Below are 23,046 nucleotides of genomic sequence, written 5' to 3'. Positions count from 1 at the left end.
GTTGCATGATGTAGTGGCACAGACCCTGATTCCAGCTGTGTCATTTACTGGGGTGCTTGCTGTGATTTTGATAAAAATCACTGTTTTATCAGCAGGAGATTATTACTGAGAGGACAAAACCTGCAGCATTGTAGTCCTCCATATCAATGAGCTCCATTTGTCTGCCCTCCAACACTGTTTTCAGCCTATGCACAGGCTATACGCTATTAATACCCATCTTATCATTGTCCACTAATTACAGGAAACCTAATCAAAATATAGTTAAAGGAGTTGTCCAGTACTACAACAACCACTTCTCATTCCCACTGTTGGGCCCAATAAAGTGAAAAAAGTCTATACTTTCCTCTTGTGCTGGCACAGTTCATGCTGTGTCGGCACTCATGGTCCCGGGACTCTCATGCGGTTGTATGACATGTGGTACCCGGCGCCCAATCAGTGGTGGCGTCACTGTCCGCGCCTTCAGATACATTGCACATGAAGAGGAAGTCCGGGCTGCAGCTGATCTCACTTCCTTTTCATGTTTAATTTGTCTGAAGGCCGAGACGGTGACACCAGCGCTGATTTGTTGCTGTTTTGGGCATCAAATTCATCAAATTGGCACATACAAATCATAAATTTGGCACAGTATAAAATGGGCTTTCTTCCTGACTTGAACGGCTTTTTGTGAATATTGGAGCCAAAATTGGACAATACGCAACAAAACACCCTGGCAACTGGAGAGGAAATTGCACCAAATTTTACAACTTCTTAAACAGTCGCATCTGAAATTGCTAGACTCCGGACAACAAAGCGAAAAATAAAACCCAGGAGAGCAAATAGAATAATGAGTTGGGTGCAACAAATAAAAAGGTGAAAAACACACAAAACTAGAGCAAAAATAGGTGCAAAAACTATGATGAGTTGGGGTCTTAGGTTTAAAAAAGATGCAAAAGAAATACTATATATATATATATATATATATATATATATATATATATATATATATATATATATATATATATACACTTCCGTCTGTCTGTCTGTCCTTCTGTCTGTCACGGTTATTCCTTCGCTGATTGGTCTCGGCAGCTGCCTGTCATGGCTGCCGCGACCAATCAGCGACAGGCACAGTCCGGAAGAAAATGGCCGCTCCTTACTCTCCGCAGTCAGTGCCTGGCGTCTGCATACTCCCCTCCGGTCAGCGCTCACACAGGGTTAATGGCAGCGTTGACCGCGGTGTAACGCACTCGGTTACCGCCGCTATTAACCCTGTGTGACCACCTTTTTACTATTCATGCTGCCTATGTGAATTACGTGGCTGGGCAATATACTACGTGGCTGGGCAATATACTACGTGGCTGGGCAATATACTACGTGGCTGGGCAATATACTACGTGGCTGGGCAATATACTACGTGGCTGGGCAATATACTACGTGGCTGGGCAATATACTACGTGGCTGGGCAATATACTACGTGGCTGGGCAATATACTACATCACTGGGCAATATACTACGTCACTGGGCAATATACTACATGGCTAGGCAATATACTAAGTCACTGGGCAATATACTACGTGGCTGGGCAATATACTACGTGGTTGGGCAATATACTACGTGGCTGGGCAATATACTACATGGCTAGGCAATATACTACGTCACTGGGCAATATACTACATGGCTGGGCAATATACTACATGGCTAGGCAATATACTACGTCACTGGGCAATATACTACGTGGTTGGGCAATATACTACGTGGCTGGGCAATATACTACGTGGTTTGGCAATATACTACGTGGCTGGGCAATATACTACGTGGCTGGGCAATATACTACGTGGCTGGGCAATATACTACGTGGCTCTGTGCTGTATACTACGTGGCTAGGCAATATACTACGTGGCTGGGCAATATACTACGTGGCTGGGCAATATACTACGTGGCTGGGCAATATACTACGTGGACATACATATTCTAGAATACCCGATGCGTTAGAATCGGGCCACCATCTAGTGTGTGTATATATATATATATATATATATATTATTATTATTATTATTATTATTATTATTATTATTATTATTATTATTATTATTATTATATTTTATTTTTTTTTTAGGTTCGAGAAATATTTTCTGAGTATGATCCCAACTTTTTACCCTTGAGCCTTGATGAGGCCTATCTGGATATTACCGACCATTTAGAAGAACGTCTCGCTTGGCCCGAGGAACGTAGAAGATTTGTTGCTAGAACTGCAAACCATGACGATGTAAACTCTCCAGCAGGTATAAAGCCTTAGAAATACATCTAGTGATGCTCTCCACTTCCAGACTGATTGGATAGTTGTATTTTTCTCATTTTGGATGGTGATTATTTTACATGTGTCTTGTACTAATTGTGTTTTCTTGGCTTTCTGTTATCTTACAGATCACAAATTATAATGTGTTGTTTTGTGGCCATCGAATAGTGCAGTGGCGATTAATGTCTTTCTGTAAATCGGTGATTCTCCCCAATTGGCTGTGGACCAGGGCCGGACTGGGAATTAAATTCAGCCCTGGCATTTGACAGCACACGGGCCCACTTGCTATGAAGTGAATGTGGAATATGTTCGTCCATTTGTGATTGCATGAGATGTATGTCACGTTACAGAATCCAAGCTGCTGTGCGGCCAGAACAACATTATGCAAATTTAAAGAGAGGAAACTGTCAGTTCAGATAAAGTTATTTATCTGCAGAATTACAATTAAGCTGCATGTTAATAGCCTCACGATGGTGCCCGTCTGCTGTACTGACTGTGCGGAACCCAGGAGAACATGAACTTCATTTCTCTCAGGAGCCTCCTGCTTTCAGTCATGCAGGCGTGCCTGAAACCGCTACAGTCACCCCTTACAGCAGTGAGAGCCACAGCTGTAAGCACGTGCCGGCACTGACTGACAGCAAGAAGGTGGTAAGCAGGAACCAGACTCGCCCACAAAAGTGACATCACTATTGGGTACGTAGCTGGTCTCTGCACTCACCGTTCTCTCCTTACAATGTGCACTGACAGTGCGCTCTCTTGCCGGCTAGTCACTTCTAATTACAGCAGGTGAGGGAGCGCACTGTCACTGTGCACTGAGAAGAATATTGCACAGTGACCAGGTCTGACTGAGCATACGCTGGAAATGACAACTGGAGCATGCTCAGCGCAGGTGGGACTAACCCAGCCCCTGAAACCGATTATCACTGATCACTCTTCATTTCATGGTGGGGGACAGAGGCTTTGACAGTGACCGCAGACTGTGCCCCCTGATGACATCTTGTTTGAGTATCCCAGCAAGCACTGGGGCTCTCAAACAAATCATCATCAAAACAGAAATAGGTAAAAAAAAAGTTAAAAAGTAGAAAGCAGTTATATTAGAAAGTGAGGAACTTTTTAAATAAAGCACATTAGAAAAGCTGTTAGTGTTACAATAAATGGTTATTTAGGATGAAAATCATTATTAGTTTTGGACCATCCCTGTTAAGTTGCGTCAGATGTAACTGACATCCTGTGGTTGTTGATCAGTGAAGGGGCCGCTGATTGGGAGCAAAGAGGTGAGTATAGGGGTTATTATTTTCCAAGGGGGAAGCATAGGGATTGCGAAGAAGTGGTCTGAGTAGTGGACAATTCCTTTAACTTTACACCTGCGTTTGATCTGTGTAAATCTGATGGTGACTAGTCATGGGGCATTGATTTTCCTGGACTAATGCCCCCCCCTTGTTCAGAAGCGATGTTACCACCACTCTTCACTGCCTTCCGAATACAATGCCCTAGCCATTTTCCTGGCAGGACGCCAATGTATCCGGCATCCAGCCAACTTCATTGCATGTTCCCAAGGAAATAGAAAGTTGTGTCCATGCGCAAAATGTCAGCGGTGATGCCTGTTCAGGGGGCTGGGGTAGCAGTCAGGTTCCATTTAATGTGTATTGGGGGCTTTTGTGAGCAGGACATTGTGGGCAGTTTCATAGACTACATATTAGACTAAGTATTTGATACACTACTGAATTTGCAAGTTTTCCCACCCACAAAGAATGGAGACGTCTGTAATTTGTATCATAGATACACTTCAACTGTGAGAGACAGAATCTAAAAAATAAAAACCAGAAAATCACATTGTAGGATTTTTACATAATTAATTTGCATTATATTGCATGAAATAACTATTTGATACAATAGGAAAACAGAACTTAGTATTTGGCACAGAAACCTTTTGTTGGCAATTACAGAGGTCAGACGTTTCCTGTAGTTCTTGACCAAGTTTGCACACACTGCAGCAGGGATTTCGGCCCACTCCTCCATATTGATCTTCTCCAGATCTTTCAACATTGAATTTCAGCTCCATTCAAAGAATTTCTATTGGGTTCAGGTCTGGAGACTGGCTAGGCCACTCCAGGTCCTTCAAATGCTTCTTACGGGGCCACTCCTTAGTTGCCCTGGCTTTGTGTTTCGGGTCAATGTCATTCTGGAAGGCCCAGCCACGACTTACTTGAAATGCTCTTACTGAGGGAAGGAGGTTAATGGTCAAAATCTTGCAATACATGACCCCATCCATCCTCCCTTCAATATAGTGCCATTGTCCTCTCCCCTTTGCAGAAAAGTACCCCCAAAGTATGATGTTTTCCCCACCATGCTTCACGGTTGGTACAGTGTTCTTGGGGTTGTACTCCTCATTCTCCTTTCTCCTAACACTGCGAGTGGAGTTGACGCCAAAACGTCCTATTTTGGTGTCATCTGACCACATGACCTCCCTATGCCTCCTCTGATCATCCAGATGGTCATTGGTGAACTTCAAAAGGGCTTGGACATGTGCTGGTGTGAGCAGGGGGACCTTGCGTGCCCTGCAGGATTTGAATCCATGACGGCGTAGTGTGTAACTAACGGTAATGTTTAAAACTGTGGTCCCAGCTCTCTTCAGGTGATTGACCAGGTCCTCCCGTGTAGTTATGGGCTGTTTCCTAACTTTTCTCAGAATCATCCTTACCCCACGAGATGAGATCTTGCATGGAGCCCCAGACTGAAGAAGATTGACGGTCATCTTGTGCTTTTTCATTTTCTAATAATTGTGCCAACGGTTGTTGCCTTCTCACAAATCTACTTGTCTATTGTCCTGTAGCCCATCCCAGCCTTGTGCAACTCTACAATTTTGTCCCTGGTGTCCTTAGACAGCTCTTTGGTCTTGGCCAGGGTGGAGAGTTTGGCGTTTGGTAGGTGATCACTTATTTCACGCAATAAAATACAATTTAATTATGGAAAAATCATACAATGTGATTTTCTGGATTTTATTTTTCCATTCTGTCTCTCACAGGTGAAGTGTACTTATGATAAAAATTACAGACCTCTCCATTCTTTGTAGGTGGGAAAACGTGCAATATCGGTAGTGTATCAAATACTTATTTCCCCGCTGTAGGTCCTCACTATGGCGTGCTGCAGCTCTCACACCACTGACTGAACACTATCTGCCTATATCCATCAGTTGGGGGATAGGGGAGCATCAGATAACCAGGATTTAAAAAAAATGATAATTTCAAGACTAAAGTGGTGCTGGAATGGTTACCCTATTCACCTCGTCATGTTCTCCTTGTCTAGGTGTGGAGAGTGCTAAGGCCGAGTGTAAACGAGAAGAAAAAGTTTGCACGTCACCAATTCTTTTTGAAGACAGTCCTACGTTTGTGCCAGACCATTGCCACGACTCTGCCAGACAAGACACAGAGTGTCAGGAGAAAGAACAAGAAAATGTGATTGTGTTTGGAACGTCAGCCGAGGACGCTGTAAAGGAAATGAGGTTTCGCATTGAACAGAAAACCACGCTGACCGCCAGTGCAGGTAAGGGTTAACGACGCTGTATTGTCTGCAGCTACGTGGACACCGCTCCTGCTTTGCGGGTCACTGATGGAATCCTTCATCTCTGCTTGGATCATTACAATATTGTTGTTCCTCTTACTTGAGTTATTTTCTCTACAATTATTCTTCTTTCTCTGAATCTGGACACCATGCCTGGACACTTGCGTGCAGAGCATAATTGGTCTGCGTAGAAAGAAAAGATTCTTACAACCTTCCTGTTGGGTTTTCACACCAAATTCTCTGCTAAATGGTTAAATTCTGTGTGTCAGGAGCCACCACTAGAGGGCTCTGAGGAGCTTGCAGTAAAGCCCAATTCGCACGCTGACGCAATTCTATTATATAGAATTCTTTGTCGGGGCAGAAAAATTAGATTTCAGTATCTAAAAAACAGAATAAAAAAAACTGTTAAGGATATAGAATAAAATTAAAGGGGTTGTTGGTTGACTCAATAAGTCCTTTAAGGTTTGCCAATGTTAGTTAATGAAACCTAGTAATATATTTTAATTCTGAAAACTGTACAGGTTGCCTGATTTCAGTCTCTGTCGTGTAGGCCCAGAAGCTTCTTCTATGTAAGCTTCCCCTCCCTACTTGTCTCTGATGTGATAGAGACATCCTTGCGTCACATCCTATCACCATACCAGGGCAATACTTCTCGTAGGCTTAAAGGGGTTGTCCCATGTGGGACATTTATTGTATATCCACAAAATGCCATAAATGGTAGGACCTGCCTCTCAAGAACAGGACCTTGCTGTGTGGTGTCCAGGATGGAGAATTTGCCTTGTACGTGCAACTATGTTCAATAATTTGTATCGGAGGTCCAAAAATTACCCCTGATGCATTCTTTGCAATTTTTGGACCTCTTATACAATTAAATGAACAGAGCTGCCCATGTGCAGCCTTTGTCCTGCTGACAGCTGCACAAATAGACCTTGTTCTTTTAGGGCATATCTGCAAGATTTCTAAACTCTACTGTTTCATATCGGAATACCCCTTTTTTTTATTTTCAGTTTTTTCTATTCTGGCCTGATTCACGGACCAGATTAGTGCATGTAAATCATAGGCTGCTCCTCTACCTACAGATGGACGCACAGAGCTGCACACAGGGCCAGTGGTATCTGCATATTGAAAATGTGACTGGTCTGTGAAATTCAACGCCTATGTGAACTCAGCCTACCTCTATCCATCAGCTGCAGACACGTACATATTTTTCTAATTAGCCTTTAAGGCTTTATTACCTGCCAACAAGTGCTTGCCATCTTATGCTTCAGTTTCTTATCCCTCTGAAAATTTCACCACTGACATAGCAAAGGTCCCAGTAACACATTCTAAGCAAATTACTTGAGACGGCTGTCATATTGTAGGTTACATTTTCATCCGTTTATTCCCATGTGAGCGGCGTCTCGTACAATTACTTCAGGCTTATTGCTCATTTCTCTCTTGTTTTTGTGGAACAATAGTTAGCAGAAGAAATAAACACTCTTTGCCATTTTTCCCCTTAATTAACAGGTTACAACGATTGATAGATACACAAAAAAAATCTATCAGGCGCAACTTTTTTTTGGTTCAAAGGCCATATTGTCGTACTGAACTAATACAAAGGGCCACAAACATTTTTTAAAGGGCTACTTAAATAAATACGTCACCAGAACCACAGTCAGTACATGAGTGCATGACTAGAACTAAGTTTCTGAGATGTTCTAAGATTATGAGGAGGATTTGGAGACTTTCTGCTCCAAAAACAAACCCTAACTTTTACTGAGTTTTTAGAACAAAAACTCAACAAATTCTACTCATACGAAAACTAGTCATACGAGGGGTGGTTTCTCAGTTCAAATACTTGGGGTTGTTAAAAATAAAGTGTTCTAATTTTCTCTCCAACACTGCCCCTCTCCATAATATGTCCTCCCCCACACTCCCCACTACCCATAATATCATATGTCCCCTTCACAATGCCCCTCTTCATAATATCTCCTTCCACAATGCTCCTTGTCATAATATCCACTTAACTTTGCTACTCTCCACATTATGTCCCTTCCGCACTGCTACTCTCCACATTATATCCCTTCCGCACTGCTACTCTCCACATCATATCCCTTCCGCACTGCTACTCTCCACATTATATCCCTTCCGCACTGCTACTCTCCACGTTATGTCCCTTCCGCACTGCTACTCTCCACGTTATGTCCCCTCCGCACTGCTACTCTCCACGTTATGTCCCCTCCGCCCTGCAACTCTCCACATTATGTCTCCTCCGCACTGCTACTCTCCACATTGTCCCCTCCACACTGCTATTCTCCACATTATGTCCCCTCCACACTGCTATTCTCCACATTATGTCCCCTCCGCACTGCTACTCTCCACATTATGTCCCCTCCCCACTGCTACTCTCCACATTGTTCCTCCGCACTGCTACTCTCCACATTATGTCCCCTCCACACTGCTATTCTCCACATTATGTCCCCTCCACACTGCTCCTCTCCATAATATCCTCCACACACACTGCCCCTTTTCATGATGCCCCTCCACATCTGATCTTCTCCGTAATATCCCCTCACACTGCCCCTCACCATACCACCCTATTAGAATAATCTGTACATTGAATCTTCAACTCCTTTGAGGAGTGCTTACCATCACCTGCCATGTCCTTCACGTCCTTGCTGCCTATGCGGTGACTGCAGCAGTGTGATGAGGTCAGTAATGTGATGATCTCATCACTGCCCTTCATGTCAAGGCGGGGGATTATGAGCGCAATTCTGCTCCTGCGTTTACATTATGTAGCTGTTTTAACCCCTTCACCCCGAAGCCTGTTTTCAACTTCCTGACCAAGCCATTTTTTTCAATTCTGACCACTGTCACTTTATGAGGTCATAACTCTGAAACGCTTCAACGGATCCTGGTGATTCTGAGATTGTTTTATCAGGACATATTGTACTTCATGATAGTGGTAAAATTTCTTCGATTTGACTTGCGTTTATTTGTGAAAAAATGGAAATTTGGCAAAAATTTTGAAAATTTTGCAATTTTTTAACTTTTAGTTTTTATGCCCTTAAATTAGAGAGTCATATCATACAAAATAGTTAATAAATAACATTACCCACATGTCTGCTTTACAGTAGCACAATTTTGGAAACATAATTTTTTTTTTGTTAGGAAGTTATAAGGGATAAAAATTGACCAGCGATTTCTCATTTTTACAACAAAATTTGCAAAACCATTTTTTTTTAAGGACCACCTCACACTTGAAGTGACTTTGAGGGGTCTATATGACAGAAAATGCCCAGAAATGATGCCATTCTAAAAACTGCACCCCTCAAGGTACTCAAAACCACATTCAAAAAGTTTATTAACCCTTCAGGTGCTTCACAGGATTTTTTGGAATGTTTAAAAAAAATTGAACATTTAACTTTTTTTCACCAAATTTTTACTTCAGATCCAATTTGTTTTATTTTACCAAGGGTAACGGGACAAATTGGACCACAAAGGTTGTACAATTTGTCCTGAGTACGCCGATACCCCATATGTGGGGGTAAACCACTGTTTGGGCGCGTGGCAGAGCTCGTAATGGAAGGAGCGCCATTTGACTTTTCAATGTAAAATTTGCTGGAATTGAGATTGGACGCCATGTTGCGTTTGGAGAGCCTCTGATGTGCCTAAACAGTGGAAACCCCCCACAAGTGACACCATTTTGGAAAGAAGACCCCCTAAGGAACTAATCTAGATGTGTGGTGAGCACTTTGAACCTCCAAGTGCTTCACAGAAGTTTATAATGTAGAGCCGTAAAAAAAATTATCATATTTTTCTCACAAAAAATGATCTTTTCGACCCAAATTTTTTATCTTCCCAAGGGTAAAAGGACAAATTGGACCCCAAAAGTTGTTGTGCAATTTGTCTTGAGTACACTGATACCCCGTGTGTGGGGGTAAACCACTCTTTGGGCGCATGGCAGAGCTCGGAAGGGAAGGAGCGCCGTTTGACTTTTCAATGCAAAATTGGCTGGAATTGAGATTGGACACCATGTCGCATTTGGAGAGCCCCTGATGTGCCTAAACAGTGGAAACACCCCACAAGTGACACCATTTTGGAAAGTAGACCCCCTGGGGTCTAGATGTGTGGTGAGCACTTTTAACCCCCAATTGTTTCACTAAAGTTTAGAATGTAGAGCCGTGAAAATTAAAAAAATCATTTTTTCTTTCCACAAAATGATCTTTTAGCCCCCAAATTTTTATTTTCCCAAGGGTAACAGGACAAATTGGACCCCAAAAGTTGTTGTCCAATTTGTCCTGAGTACGCTGATACCCCATATGTGGGGGGAGTGTTATGAACAGGTGATTCAGAACCACAATGGACCTAGTGGTTAAGAGCACACAAAGTGACCTGATAGTTACTAACATAGGACGAGCTCTGAGACGTGGGAACTCTGCTGACCGCAATCCCTAATCCTATCATACCACACTAGAGGTAGCCGTGGATTGCGCCTAACGCTCCCTATGCAACTCGGCACAGCCTGAGAAACTAACTAGCCCTGAAGATAGAAAAATAAGCCTACCTTGCCTCAGAGAAATTCCCCAAAGGAAAAGGCAGCCCCCCACATATAATGACTGTGAGTTAAGATGAAAATACAAACACAGAGATGAAATAGATTTAGCAAAGTGAGGCCCGACTTACTGAATAGACCGAGGATAGGAAAGATAGCTTTGCGGTTAGCACAAAAACCTACAAACAACCACGCAGAGGGGCAAAAAGACCCTCCGCACCGACTAACTTATCTAGATCTGTTGTGAAAACTTTGAACCCCCACTACAGTTTATAACGCACAGCCGTGAAAATAACAAAATTAAAAAAATTTCCACAAAAATTACTTTTTAGCCCCAGGTTTTGTATTTTCCCAAAGGTAACAGGAGAAATTGTACCCCAAAATTTGTTGTCCAATTTGTCCTGAGTACGCTGATACTCCATATGTTGGGATAAACCTGTTTGGGCGCACGTGAGAGCTTGGAAGGGAAGGAGCACTGTTTTAGTTTTTCAACGCAGAATTGGCCGGAAATGAGATCGGACGCCATGTCGCGTCTGGAGAGCCCCTGATGTGCCTAAACAGTGGAAATCCCCCAATTATAACTGAAACCCTAACCCAAACACACCCCTAACCCTAATCCCAACCATAACCCTAACCACACCCCTAACCCTAATCCCAACCGTAAATGTAATCCAAACCCTAACTTTAGCCCCAACCCTAACTTTAGCCCCAACCCTAACCCTAAGGGGAAAATGGAAATAAATCCATTTTTTAAAATTTTATTATTTTTTACTAACTAAGGGGATGATGAAGGGGGGTTTGATTTTAATTTTATAGCGTTTTTTTTGGCGGATTTTTATGATTGGCAGCCGTCACATACTAAAAGACGCTTTTTATTGCAAAAAATAGTTTTTGCATCACCACATTTTGAGAGCTATAATTTATCCATATTTTGGCCCACAGAGTCATGTGAGGTCTTGTTTTTTGCGGGACAAGTTGACTTTTTTATTGGTACTATTTTCGGGCACATGACATTTTTTGATCGCTTTTTATTCTGATTTCCAGGACGTCATCCTGACAGCACCCTGGAGGACGTCCTCCTCCCCTTGCTGGGACAGGAAACACACGAGTTTAAAAGGTCAAGTCCCACCCACAGTCCTCAGTGTTTTTCCTGTCCCTGCAAGGAAGGGACGCACGAGTGAGAAGCTGCGCAGGACTTACCGGAGCTCAGGGGGATCGTGCAGCTTGCCAATACCCTTCCCCCTGTCAAGAGGCTCAGGGCAGAAACCCTCCGGTGGGGGGTCCCTCTGCTCCAAAGACCAGGAGTGGACGAGGCTCCTGGTGACAGACGCTCCTCCCGGTGGGAGGCTCTCGGCTGCGGACGCTATCCACGCGGTGCGCGGCCATCCTGGGCAGCGTGGTATCCAGATCGGCGTCTCCCGGCAGGAAGTCGTCAGAACGCGTCACTTCCGGTCCATCGGCATTTCGTTACCGCTACTTCCGGTAACGCTGTATGTGCGGGGGAAAGCGTGCAGTGAATCGCACAGCGGCAGAAGCGCTCCTGATCTGGCGCTGAGAGCTGCGGGGACCTGCTACCCTCATCATGGACACAAGCACTCCAACTGAGGAGGGGGTAAGTGCGCATGGCGCAAATTCCCCTATCTATATACAGAAGCAGGCTCACCCCAGTGCTTATCCCTTCTTATGTCATTTAAGGATAAGGGAAACCCCGCGGGTCCTCCTGTTCAGATTAAGAAATCCGGCAAGGCATCTGGGAAATCTGCTAGATGTCCCCTTTGTAATATGAAGCTCCCGGACTCCCATGGGAAATCTTTATGCGGGGACTGCACAGCTAAGGTCGTAAGGGACGAACAACCCACACCTCTGGCTGAGATGAGATCCCTTATACGCGAAGAAGTACAAGCTTCTTTGTCTACCATGGTGCAGAAATCCAGTCCTATCCCCACCCGTAAGCGGGCCAGACGGGAGCAGGACTTAAGAGAACAGGAGGTTACTTCTGAGGACAAGTCTAACTCAGAGGACTTCGTCTCAGAGGAAGAGGGAGAGCTTCCGTCAGGAAGCCAGGATTACCAAAGAAAATACCTCTTCCAGGTAGAAGACACAAATGACCTGGTGCAGGCGGTGCGATGCACTATGCAAATAGAGGAGACATCTAAACCACAAACCAAATAATAAAGTCAAAAGTGGTGCACTCTTTAATTAATGCGGTGCTCGAAGGAAAAAAATCGTATATGAAAGAAGCAACCTTCGGCACTCAACAAGTCCACACAGAATTGATTCTCATTCAAAAAATTGTTTATTCATAATCAGCCAGCTGGAAGACAGACATCAAAATTCCAACGTTTCGGCATGCAATGCCTTTATCAAGGTAGTCTATAATAACAGGGCAAAAAACGGAACATATACTAATTATAGAATATACATTCATAAAGGAAACACATATAACATAATGTATCGCTGGCTAGACTTGAATAGAAAAAAAGAAGACAACAGAAAAAAACTAATTTAATAGAAAAGAAACTGAGAACACCATGTGATCCGTAAAACGATATATTTATTAAGTGATAAAGAAGTAAGGAGTCCAACACACCAGAGGAGGAGGATATACATAAGAAAACACATGGAGATATATAAACACCGAAGAGTACATAGTGACCTCAATAGATATAAATATAGAAAGGGCTGTAAACTAACAGTCCAGTGCTGCCTAGATAACTGATTAAAAGAAGAGTGCAAAAAACATATATACCTGCAAGCGCTCAGCGTGCTACAAATAGAATAAATGATAACTGTAAAGAAACCAAAAAAGAATAAATAAGAACTATGGGGTATATAATGGATAAATTTCCGAGTAGTAAATATATATTACAAAACTCCGACCAAATAAGCACTAGTAAGAACAATGCAAATAATACCTGGGAACACAAAAGATCCAAAAATATCGTATGCCTAAGCTAAGGCGTAATGTGATAGATCCAAAACTGTAAAGAGACGCAAAATAACGTGCCATGAGCACAGAAAAAATACCATAACATATAGGGTACAACAAACATATAAACAATACCATACCTAAAGCCGGATATTAGATAAGGACGGTCCAGGATTAAGTGACCACTAGCCTAAGATAAATGAATCCACAGTGGTAGTCAAATAATGACCATAGCACAAAATATCCAAATAAAATATATAGAGGCACAATGAAGGCCCTAACCAGGCATGATATAGAACGTAACACTAACCTATAATGGGTGAAATGCCGGCGTGCGTCCTGTGGCAACTGGGCAGGATAGCGTGCAGGGAGCCGTAAAGCCAGCAAATATACCGTAAAATTCATGAGGTCATATCCGGAAGGACGAGTGTACTCGGCAAAGACACGGAAAAAACCGAAGGAAACCATCGGCGCGTGCGCAGAAAGAAAGGCCGAGGACGGCCAAACGAACCAAGCGGCGCATGCGCAGTAAGTAAAAAACTAAAGAGTGTCAGTATGGGAAAAGCCGAAACCAATCGGCGGCGCACAAAAGACGCGCTGAGAGGAAATCAGTGAGAACAAGAAACCCAAGTGGGAGAACCCAAAACTCCAGGGAGGGGTGGGGGTGGGGGGTAAGAAAAAGGCAGCACATAGACAGAGTAAATCTAAACCTGTCTAAATCGGGGAAGTCAGTCACCAGAGGAGCACAACATGTGGACCTCAGGATAAAGGTCACTAACATATACCAAACAAAAAATACACTAAAGAGAGAAAAAGAAACAGAAACAAAAATATATATGATATTATATACCAATATATAGCATATTCTACTAAACAGTAGGTTGTACACATCTAGCACATTTAACATCAACACGATGTACTCAGGTAAGATCCCCTGAGGTACAGGGAACAATATATAGCAATAGACCAACATATATATATTATATTATATTAGAAGTTGAGTCAATATCCAAATGTGGTCATTTATATACATATATATACTCTAACACAAAATACGTAGAGATACAGAACAGAGAAACACAGTAAGAGAATATCTTTGAGTTGTAGATGGTTGTCACAGTGGTACCTAGAGAGAGGGAATCATATAATGATGGTGAGAGAACACTTCAAGAAAAACAAAACAGATAACACATAGCTAATTATACATCACTTCATATTCTCTATTTAAACCCAGCGGATGTAATGTCTGAAGTGTGAATATCCAAAAAGCCTCTCTCTCTTTGAGTTTCTGCACCCTATCACCTCCACGTCTAGAGGAGGATATACTCTCTAATACTTGAAATCTTAATTGTGAAATTGAATGCCCTGCTGAAATAAAGTGCGAAGGTACCGGAAGCATGATGCGTTTGCATCGAATGGTCGACTTATGCTGAGAAATGCGGTCTCGGATATGCTGGGTGGTCTCACCCACATACCCGAGACCGCAAGGGCATTTGATTAAATATATCACATAAGACGAATCGCACGTGAAGAAACCCTTAATCGGGAAAAGTTTCCCCGACCTTGGGTGAGAGAAAGTGTCGCCCCTCATTATGTTTGAGCATTGGGGGCAATGTAGACAAGGGAATGTGCCATGCCTCTGCGTAGCCAAAAGGGTTTGACGTTGTAATGTCTTTTTGGAACCTATGTCAGCCCGTACAAGTATATTTTTGATGTTAGGGGGTCTCTTATAACAAATTAGAGGTGGGATGGAGAATTCTGATACAGAGGGGTAAGCCTTGCCCAACAAGGGCCAGTGTTCTAGTATACAATTTTTAAACAAATTGGTATAAGGGTGATATGTGGTGACAAACGAAACCCTCTTCTGTTCAATCCTCTGTCTGTTAGTTGTCTGTATAGTCTGTTTCAAAACTGATGGTGGGTATCCTCGTTCCGAAAATCTTTGATTCATTTCCTCAATGCGTACTGTTCTTAAATTAGGGTCTGTCACTATACGATTTACACGTTGTATCTGCGATCTCGGTAGTGAGCGTTTCACGTGAGAGGGATGGCAGCTGGAGTAAAGTAACAACCCATTTCTGTCTGTAGGTTTTTTATATAGATCGATCTCAAGTAAGCCCTCTTTTGCTGTTACTAATGTATCAAGGAAACTTACACTATGGTAGTCCTTAGAAATGGAAAATGTAAGGTTAGATACACATGAATTGAGATCCCTGTAAAATTGTAATAAGGATATTTCATCCCCACCCCATATTAAAAAAACATCATCAATATATCTTTTCCAATATATACAGTACTGTGAGCTCAGGAAGAGAACGTCTTTGGAATTGCATTATGTGACTTTGGCGGAATATCATAAGGTTAAACGTATACCTCGGGGTTTACGGGTTTCTCTGAGACCTACTTTGTTTCATGAAAAACCTGATTTCTGTACAAAGTTTGAAGGGATTTTGAACAAATGTTCTATGGATATCATGTTATTAACTATTGAATATCTCCAGAAAGAGATCTTGGAGATGGATAAGCAAATTGAGGTTATACAACAGCAGTTAACTAATACCCTTACTAATGACAAATTTGATAACTTGAAACAAAAGATAGATAGAACTATTGAGGAATTTAGAAATGTGTTACAGGAGAGAAAACGTTCAAAATTTCTACGGGATACGGAGGATTACCACCGTAGATCAGTTTATAGATGGCGAGATATCAATATACAGCGTGATCGACGCCAATACAGGCGGGAGTTTTTTACTACTTCATCTAGCTCTGATAATGATTCCAATTCTCGCACAACCTCTCCTTTTTTAGAACAGAGGCGAGGTCGGTCAAACAGAGGCCGACGAGGAGGGGCTCCGGAACACGCAGACAGCGGTCCTCGAGTCAGAACTCGGTCACAGGTAGGGACCAACTGGTCTACAACATCTCCTCCTATAATCTCTCTCCCTCTGAATTAACTGTTTTGCAGAAAGGTCTTTCATTTTGTCCCACACCGGCTTTTAACGAGTTCCAACTAGACCAGGAGCTTCGTAGGTTCTTCAGAAATATACGTCTTAAGGCACATTTCGCATCGGGTGACTTTAGTACTACATCTGGTATCTCTATTCCATCAGTGAACCCTGATAAAAGTGTTTTTACTCTTAAAGAACTAAATTTGTCTATATCTAGTAAATACAATCCACCCAAATCCTACCACCCTGTGGAGACATATATTTCTCTAGTGACACAAGACATAAAGAGGGAATGTGCACAGATTAATCAAGGTTTTTTTCCAATTAAACGTAACTGTACTATTCATGATAAGCGTGCCCTTGATAACCTGAAAAAGAATAGTTCGATTACGATCAAATCGGCTGACAAGGGGGGTGCAATTGTCGTTATGGATACCTCGTTTTACCAGACAATGGTCCATCAACATCTTGATGACAGAAATACTTATTTGCTTTTGGATAGGGACCCCACTAGTGATATATCTAAGGAAATTCAACAGTTAATCAAAATATACAAAGAACAGAATGTTATCGACACGAAATTAGGTGAATTTCTACTTAATTTACATCCTGTGGTCCCGGTATTTTATGCACTACCAAAGATCCATAAACATCTGACGTGTCCCCCTGGACGGCCAATAGTTGCCTCCACTAATTCTATACTTTCTCCACTGGCCATGACTATAGAAAAAATCTTGACTCCCCTCCTTGTCCATATAACTTCATTCATCAGAGATACTTCGGACTTTTTAGAAGGTTTAAAATCAATAGGCAGTATACATCAGAACTGTCTACTTGTGACGATGGACGTGAACTCCCTGTACACGAGTATTGATCATCAGAAAGGCCTTGAGGCGGTACAGTGGTTTCTCGATAAATACACCAATTTTTCTTTGATTCAACAAGATTTTTGTTTGACTCTGCTGAATATGATTTTAACAAAGAATTTTTTTCTTTTTGGTGATCAATTCTATTTGCAGAAGGTCGGGACCGCTATGGGTTCGAATATGGCGCCCCCATACGCAAACATCTTTATGGCGTCCTTTGAAGAACATTATGTGTATACCCATTACCATTTTCAACAGTACTGTATATATTGGAAAAGATATATTGATGATGTTTTTTTAATATGGGGTGGGGATGAAATATCCTTATTACAATTTTACAGGGATCTCAATTCATGTGTATCTAACCTTACATTTTCCATTTCTAAGGACTACCATAGTGTAAGTTTCCTTGATACATTAGTAACAGCAAAAGAGGGCTTACTTGAGATCGATCTATATAAAAAACCTACAGACAGAAATGGGTTGTTACTTTACTCCAGCTGCCATCCCTCTCACGTGAAACGCTCACTACCGAGATCGCAGATACAACGTGTAAATCGTATAGTGACAGACCCTAATTTAAGAACAGTACGCATTGAGGAAATGAATCAAAGATTTTCGGAACGAGGATACCCACCATCAGTTTTGAAACAGACTATACAGACAACTAACAGACAGAGGATTGAACAGAAGAGGGTTTCGTTTGTCACCACATATCACCCTTATACCAATTTGTTTAAAAATTGTATACTAGAACACTGGCCCTTGTTGGGCAAGGCTTACCCCTCTGTATCAGAATTCTCCATCCCACCTCTAATTTGTTATAAGAGACCCCCTAACATCAAAAATATACTTGTACGGGCTGACATAGGTTCCAAAAAGACATTACAACGTCAAACCCTTTTGGCTACGCAGAGGCATGGCACATTCCCTTGTCTACATTGCCCCCAATGCTCAAACATAATGAGGGGCGACACTTTCTCTCACCCAAGGTCGGGGAAACTTTTCCCGATTAAGGGTTTCTTCACGTGCGATTCGTCTTATGTGATATATTTAATCAAATGCCCTTGCGGTCTCGGGTATGTGGGTGAGACCACCCAGCATATCCGAGACCGCATTTCTCAGCATAAGTCGACCATTCGATGCAAACGCATCATGCTTCCGGTACCTTCGCACTTTATTTCAGCAGGGCATTCAATTTCACAATTAAGATTTCAAGTATTAGAGAGTATATCCTCCTCTAGACGTGGAGGTGATAGGGTGCAGAAACTCAAAGAGAGAGAGGCTTTTTGGATATTCACACTTCAGACATTACATCCGCTGGGTTTAAATAGAGAATATGAAGTGATGTATAATTAGCTATGTGTTATCTGTTTTGTTTTTCTTGAAGTGTTCTCTCACCATCATTATATGATTCCCTCTCTCTAGGTACCACTGTGACAACCATCTACAACTCAAAGATATTCTCTTACTGTGTTTCTCTGTTCTGTATCTCTACGTATTTTGTGTTAGAGTATATATATGTATATAAATGACCACATTTGGATATTGACTCAACTTCTAATATAATATAATATATATATGTTGGTCTATTGCTATATATTGTTCCCTGTACCTCAGGGGATCTTACCTGAGTACATCGTGTTGATGTTAAATGTGCTAGATGTGTACAACCTACTGTTTAGTAGAATATGCTATATATTGGTATATAATATCATATATATTTTTGTTTCTGTTTCTTTTTCTCTCTTTAGTGTATTTTTTGTTTGGTATATGTTAGTGACCTTTATCCTGAGGTCCACATGTTGTGCTCCTCTGGTGACTGACTTCCCCGATTTAGACAGGTTTAGATTTACTCTGTCTATGTGCTGCCTTTTTCTTACCCCCCACCCCCACCCCTCCCTGGAGTTTTGGGTTCTCCCACTTGGGTTTCTTGTTCTCACTGATTTCCTCTCAGCGCGTCTTTTGTGCGCCGCCGATTGGTTTCGGCTTTTCCCATACTGACACTCTTTAGTTTTTTACTTACTGCGCATGCGCCGCTTGGTTCGTTTGGCCGTCCTCGGCCTTTCTTTCTGCGCACGCGCCGATGGTTTCCTTCGGTTTTTTCCGTGTCTTTGCCGAGTACACTCGTCCTTCCGGATATGACCTCATGAATTTTACGGTATATTTGCTGGCTTTACGGCTCCCTGCACGCTATCCTGCCCAGTTGCCACAGGACGCACGCCGGCATTTCACCCATTATAGGTTAGTGTTACGTTCTATATCATGCCTGGTTAGGGCCTTCATTGTGCCTCTATATATTTTATTTGGATATTTTGTGCTATGGTCATTATTTGACTACCACTGTGGATTCATTTATCTTAGGCTAGTGGTCACTTAATCCTGGACCGTCCTTATCTAATATCCGGCTTTAGGTATGGTATTGTTTATATGTTTGTTGTACCCTATATGTTATGGTATTTTTTCTGTGCTCATGGCACGTTATTTTGCGTCTCTTTACAGTTTTGGATCTATCACATTACGCCTTAGCTTAGGCATACGATATTTTTGGATCTTTTGTGTTCCCAGGTATTATTTGCATTGTTCTTACTAGTGCTTATTTGGTCGGAGTTTTGTAATATATATTTACTACTCGGAAATTTATCCATTATATACCCCATAGTTCTTATTTATTCTTTTTTGGTTTCTTTACAGTTATCATTTATTCTATTTGTAGCACGCTGAGCGCTTGCAGGTATATATGTTTTTTGCACTCTTCTTTTAATCAGTTATCTAGGCAGCACTGGACTGTTAGTTTACAGCCCTTTCTATATTTATATCTATTGAGGTCACTATGTACTCTTCGGTGTTTATATATCTCCATGTGTTTTCTTATGTATATCCTCCTCCTCTGGTGTGTTGGACTCCTTACTTCTTTATCACTTAATAAATATATCGTTTTACGGATCACATGGTGTTCTCAGTTTCTTTTCTATTAAATTAGTTTTTTTCTGTTGTCTTCTTTTTTTCTATTCAAGTCTAGCCAGCGATACATTATGTTATATGTGTTTCCTTTATGAATGTATATTCTATAATTAGTATATGTTCCGTTTTTTGCCCTGTTATTATAGACTACCTTGATAAAGGCATTGCATGCCGAAACGTTGGAATTTTGATGTCTGTCTTCCAGCTGGCTGATTATGAATAAACAATTTTTTGAATGAGAATCAATTCTGTGTGGACTTGTTGAGTGCCGAAGGTTGCTTCTTTCATATACGATTTTTTTCCTTCGAGCACCGCATTAATTAAAGAGTGCACCACTTTTGACTTTATTATTTTGCTACATTTTTTAAGTGGTTGCACCTAAGAGGAACTGGGACCATGTCGTTTAATACGGTGTCCTATGGACAAGCGGAGGCGGATGAAATTATTTCTCAGGTTAAGATCCCTGGGGAATTTCTACATACTCCAGTTGAAGAGATTCGCTCAAGAGATTGGGAACGTGAGCTCAGGAAGAGAACGTCTTTGGAATTGCATTATGTGACTTTGGCGGAATATCATAAGGTTAAACGTATACCTCGGGGTTTACGGGTTTCTCTGAGACCTACTTTGTTTCATGAAAAACCTGATTTCTGTACAAAGTTTGAAGGGATTTTGAACAAATGTTCTATGGATATCATGTTATTAACTATTGAATATCTCCAGAAAGAGATCTTGGAGATGGATAAGCAAATTGAGGTTATACAACAGCAGTTAACTAATACCCTTACTAATGACAAATTTGATAACTTGAAACAAAAGATAGATAGAACTATTGAGGAATTTAGAAATGTGTTACAGGAGAGAAAACGTTCAAAATTTCTACGGGATACGGAGGATTACCACCGTAGATCAGTTTATAGATGGCGAGATATCAATATACAGCGTGATCGACGCCAATACAGGCGGGAGTTTTTTACTACTTCATCTAGCTCTGATAATGATTCCAATTCTCGCACAACCTCTCCTTTTTTAGAACAGAGGCGAGGTCGGTCAAACAGAGGCCGACGAGGAGGGGCTCCGGAACACGCAGACAGCGGTCCTCGAGTCAGAACTCGGTCACAGGTAGGGACCAACTGGTCTACAACATCTCCTCCTATAATCTCTCTCCCTCTGAATTAACTGTTTTGCAGAAAGGTCTTTCATTTTGTCCCACACCGGCTTTTAACGAGTTCCAACTAGACCAGGAGCTTCGTAGGTTCTTCAGAAATATACGTCTTAAGGCACATTTCGCATCGGGTGACTTTAGTACTACATCTGGTATCTCTATTCCATCAGTGAACCCTGATAAAAGTGTTTTTACTCTTAAAGAACTAAATTTGTCTATATCTAGTAAATACAATCCACCCAAATCCTACCACCCTGTGGAGACATATATTTCTCTAGTGACACAAGACATAAAGAGGGAATGTGCACAGATTAATCAAGGTTTTTTTCCAATTAAACGTAACTGTACTATTCATGATAAGCGTGCCCTTGATAACCTGAAAAAGAATAGTTCGATTACGATCAAATCGGCTGACAAGGGGGGTGCAATTGTCGTTATGGATACCTCGTTTTACCAGACAATGGTCCATCAACATCTTGATGACAGAAATACTTATTTGCTTTTGGATAGGGACCCCACTAGTGATATATCTAAGGAAATTCAACAGTTAATCAAAATATACAAAGAACAGAATGTTATCGACACGAAATTAGGTGAATTTCTACTTAATTTACATCCTGTGGTCCCGGTATTTTATGCACTACCAAAGATCCATAAACATCTGACGTGTCCCCCTGGACGGCCAATAGTTGCCTCCACTAATTCTATACTTTCTCCACTGGCCATGACTATAGAAAAAATCTTGACTCCCCTCCTTGTCCATATAACTTCATTCATCAGAGATACTTCGGACTTTTTAGAAGGTTTAAAATCAATAGGCAGTATACATCAGAACTGTCTACTTGTGACGATGGACGTGAACTCCCTGTACACGAGTATTGATCATCAGAAAGGCCTTGAGGCGGTACAGTGGTTTCTCGATAAATACACCAATTTTTCTTTGATTCAACAAGATTTTTGTTTGACTCTGCTGAATATGATTTTAACAAAGAATTTTTTTCTTTTTGGTGATCAATTCTATTTGCAGAAGGTCGGGACCGCTATGGGTTCGAATATGGCGCCCCCATACGCAAACATCTTTATGGCGTCCTTTGAAGAACATTATGTGTATACCCATTACCATTTTCAACAGTACTGTATATATTGGAAAAGATATATTGATGATGTTTTTTTAATATGGGGTGGGGATGAAATATCCTTATTACAATTTTACAGGGATCTCAATTCATGTGTATCTAACCTTACATTTTCCATTTCTAAGGACTACCATAGTGTAAGTTTCCTTGATACATTAGTAACAGCAAAAGAGGGCTTACTTGAGATCGATCTATATAAAAAACCTACAGACAGAAATGGGTTGTTACTTTACTCCAGCTGCCATCCCTCTCACGTGAAACGCTCACTACCGAGATCGCAGATACAACGTGTAAATCGTATAGTGACAGACCCTAATTTAAGAACAGTACGCATTGAGGAAATGAATCAAAGATTTTCGGAACGAGGATACCCACCATCAGTTTTGAAACAGACTATACAGACAACTAACAGACAGAGGATTGAACAGAAGAGGGTTTCGTTTGTCACCACATATCACCCTTATACCAATTTGTTTAAAAATTGTATACTAGAACACTGGCCCTTGTTGGGCAAGGCTTACCCCTCTGTATCAGAATTCTCCATCCCACCTCTAATTTGTTATAAGAGACCCCCTAACATCAAAAATATACTTGTACGGGCTGACATAGGTTCCAAAAAGACATTACAACGTCAAACCCTTTTGGCTACGCAGAGGCATGGCACATTC

General features: G+C 41.6%; 1 protein-coding gene across 3 annotated transcripts in view; it reads left to right on the top strand.

Annotated features, from left to right (window-relative positions):
- POLK (DNA polymerase kappa) overlaps positions 1 to 23,046 on the top strand; it is a 138,001-nt gene that overhangs the window by 56,662 nt on the left and 58,293 nt on the right. For all 3 annotated transcript variants that reach the window (XM_069750209.1, XM_069750216.1, XM_069750225.1), the window contains 2 exons: positions 2,096 to 2,261; positions 5,582 to 5,818. In XM_069750209.1, coding sequence (XP_069606310.1) covers positions 2,096 to 2,261; positions 5,582 to 5,818 — 403 coding nt within the window. The remainder of the gene's footprint in view (positions 1 to 2,095; positions 2,262 to 5,581; positions 5,819 to 23,046) is intronic.

This window comes from Ranitomeya imitator, chromosome 1 (assembly GCF_032444005.1).
Source record: "Ranitomeya imitator isolate aRanImi1 chromosome 1, aRanImi1.pri, whole genome shotgun sequence".
NCBI lineage: Eukaryota > Metazoa > Chordata > Amphibia > Anura > Dendrobatidae > Ranitomeya > Ranitomeya imitator.
The sequence above is the reverse complement of the archived record's forward strand: the minus strand, read 5'-3'. Positions and strand labels throughout refer to the sequence as shown.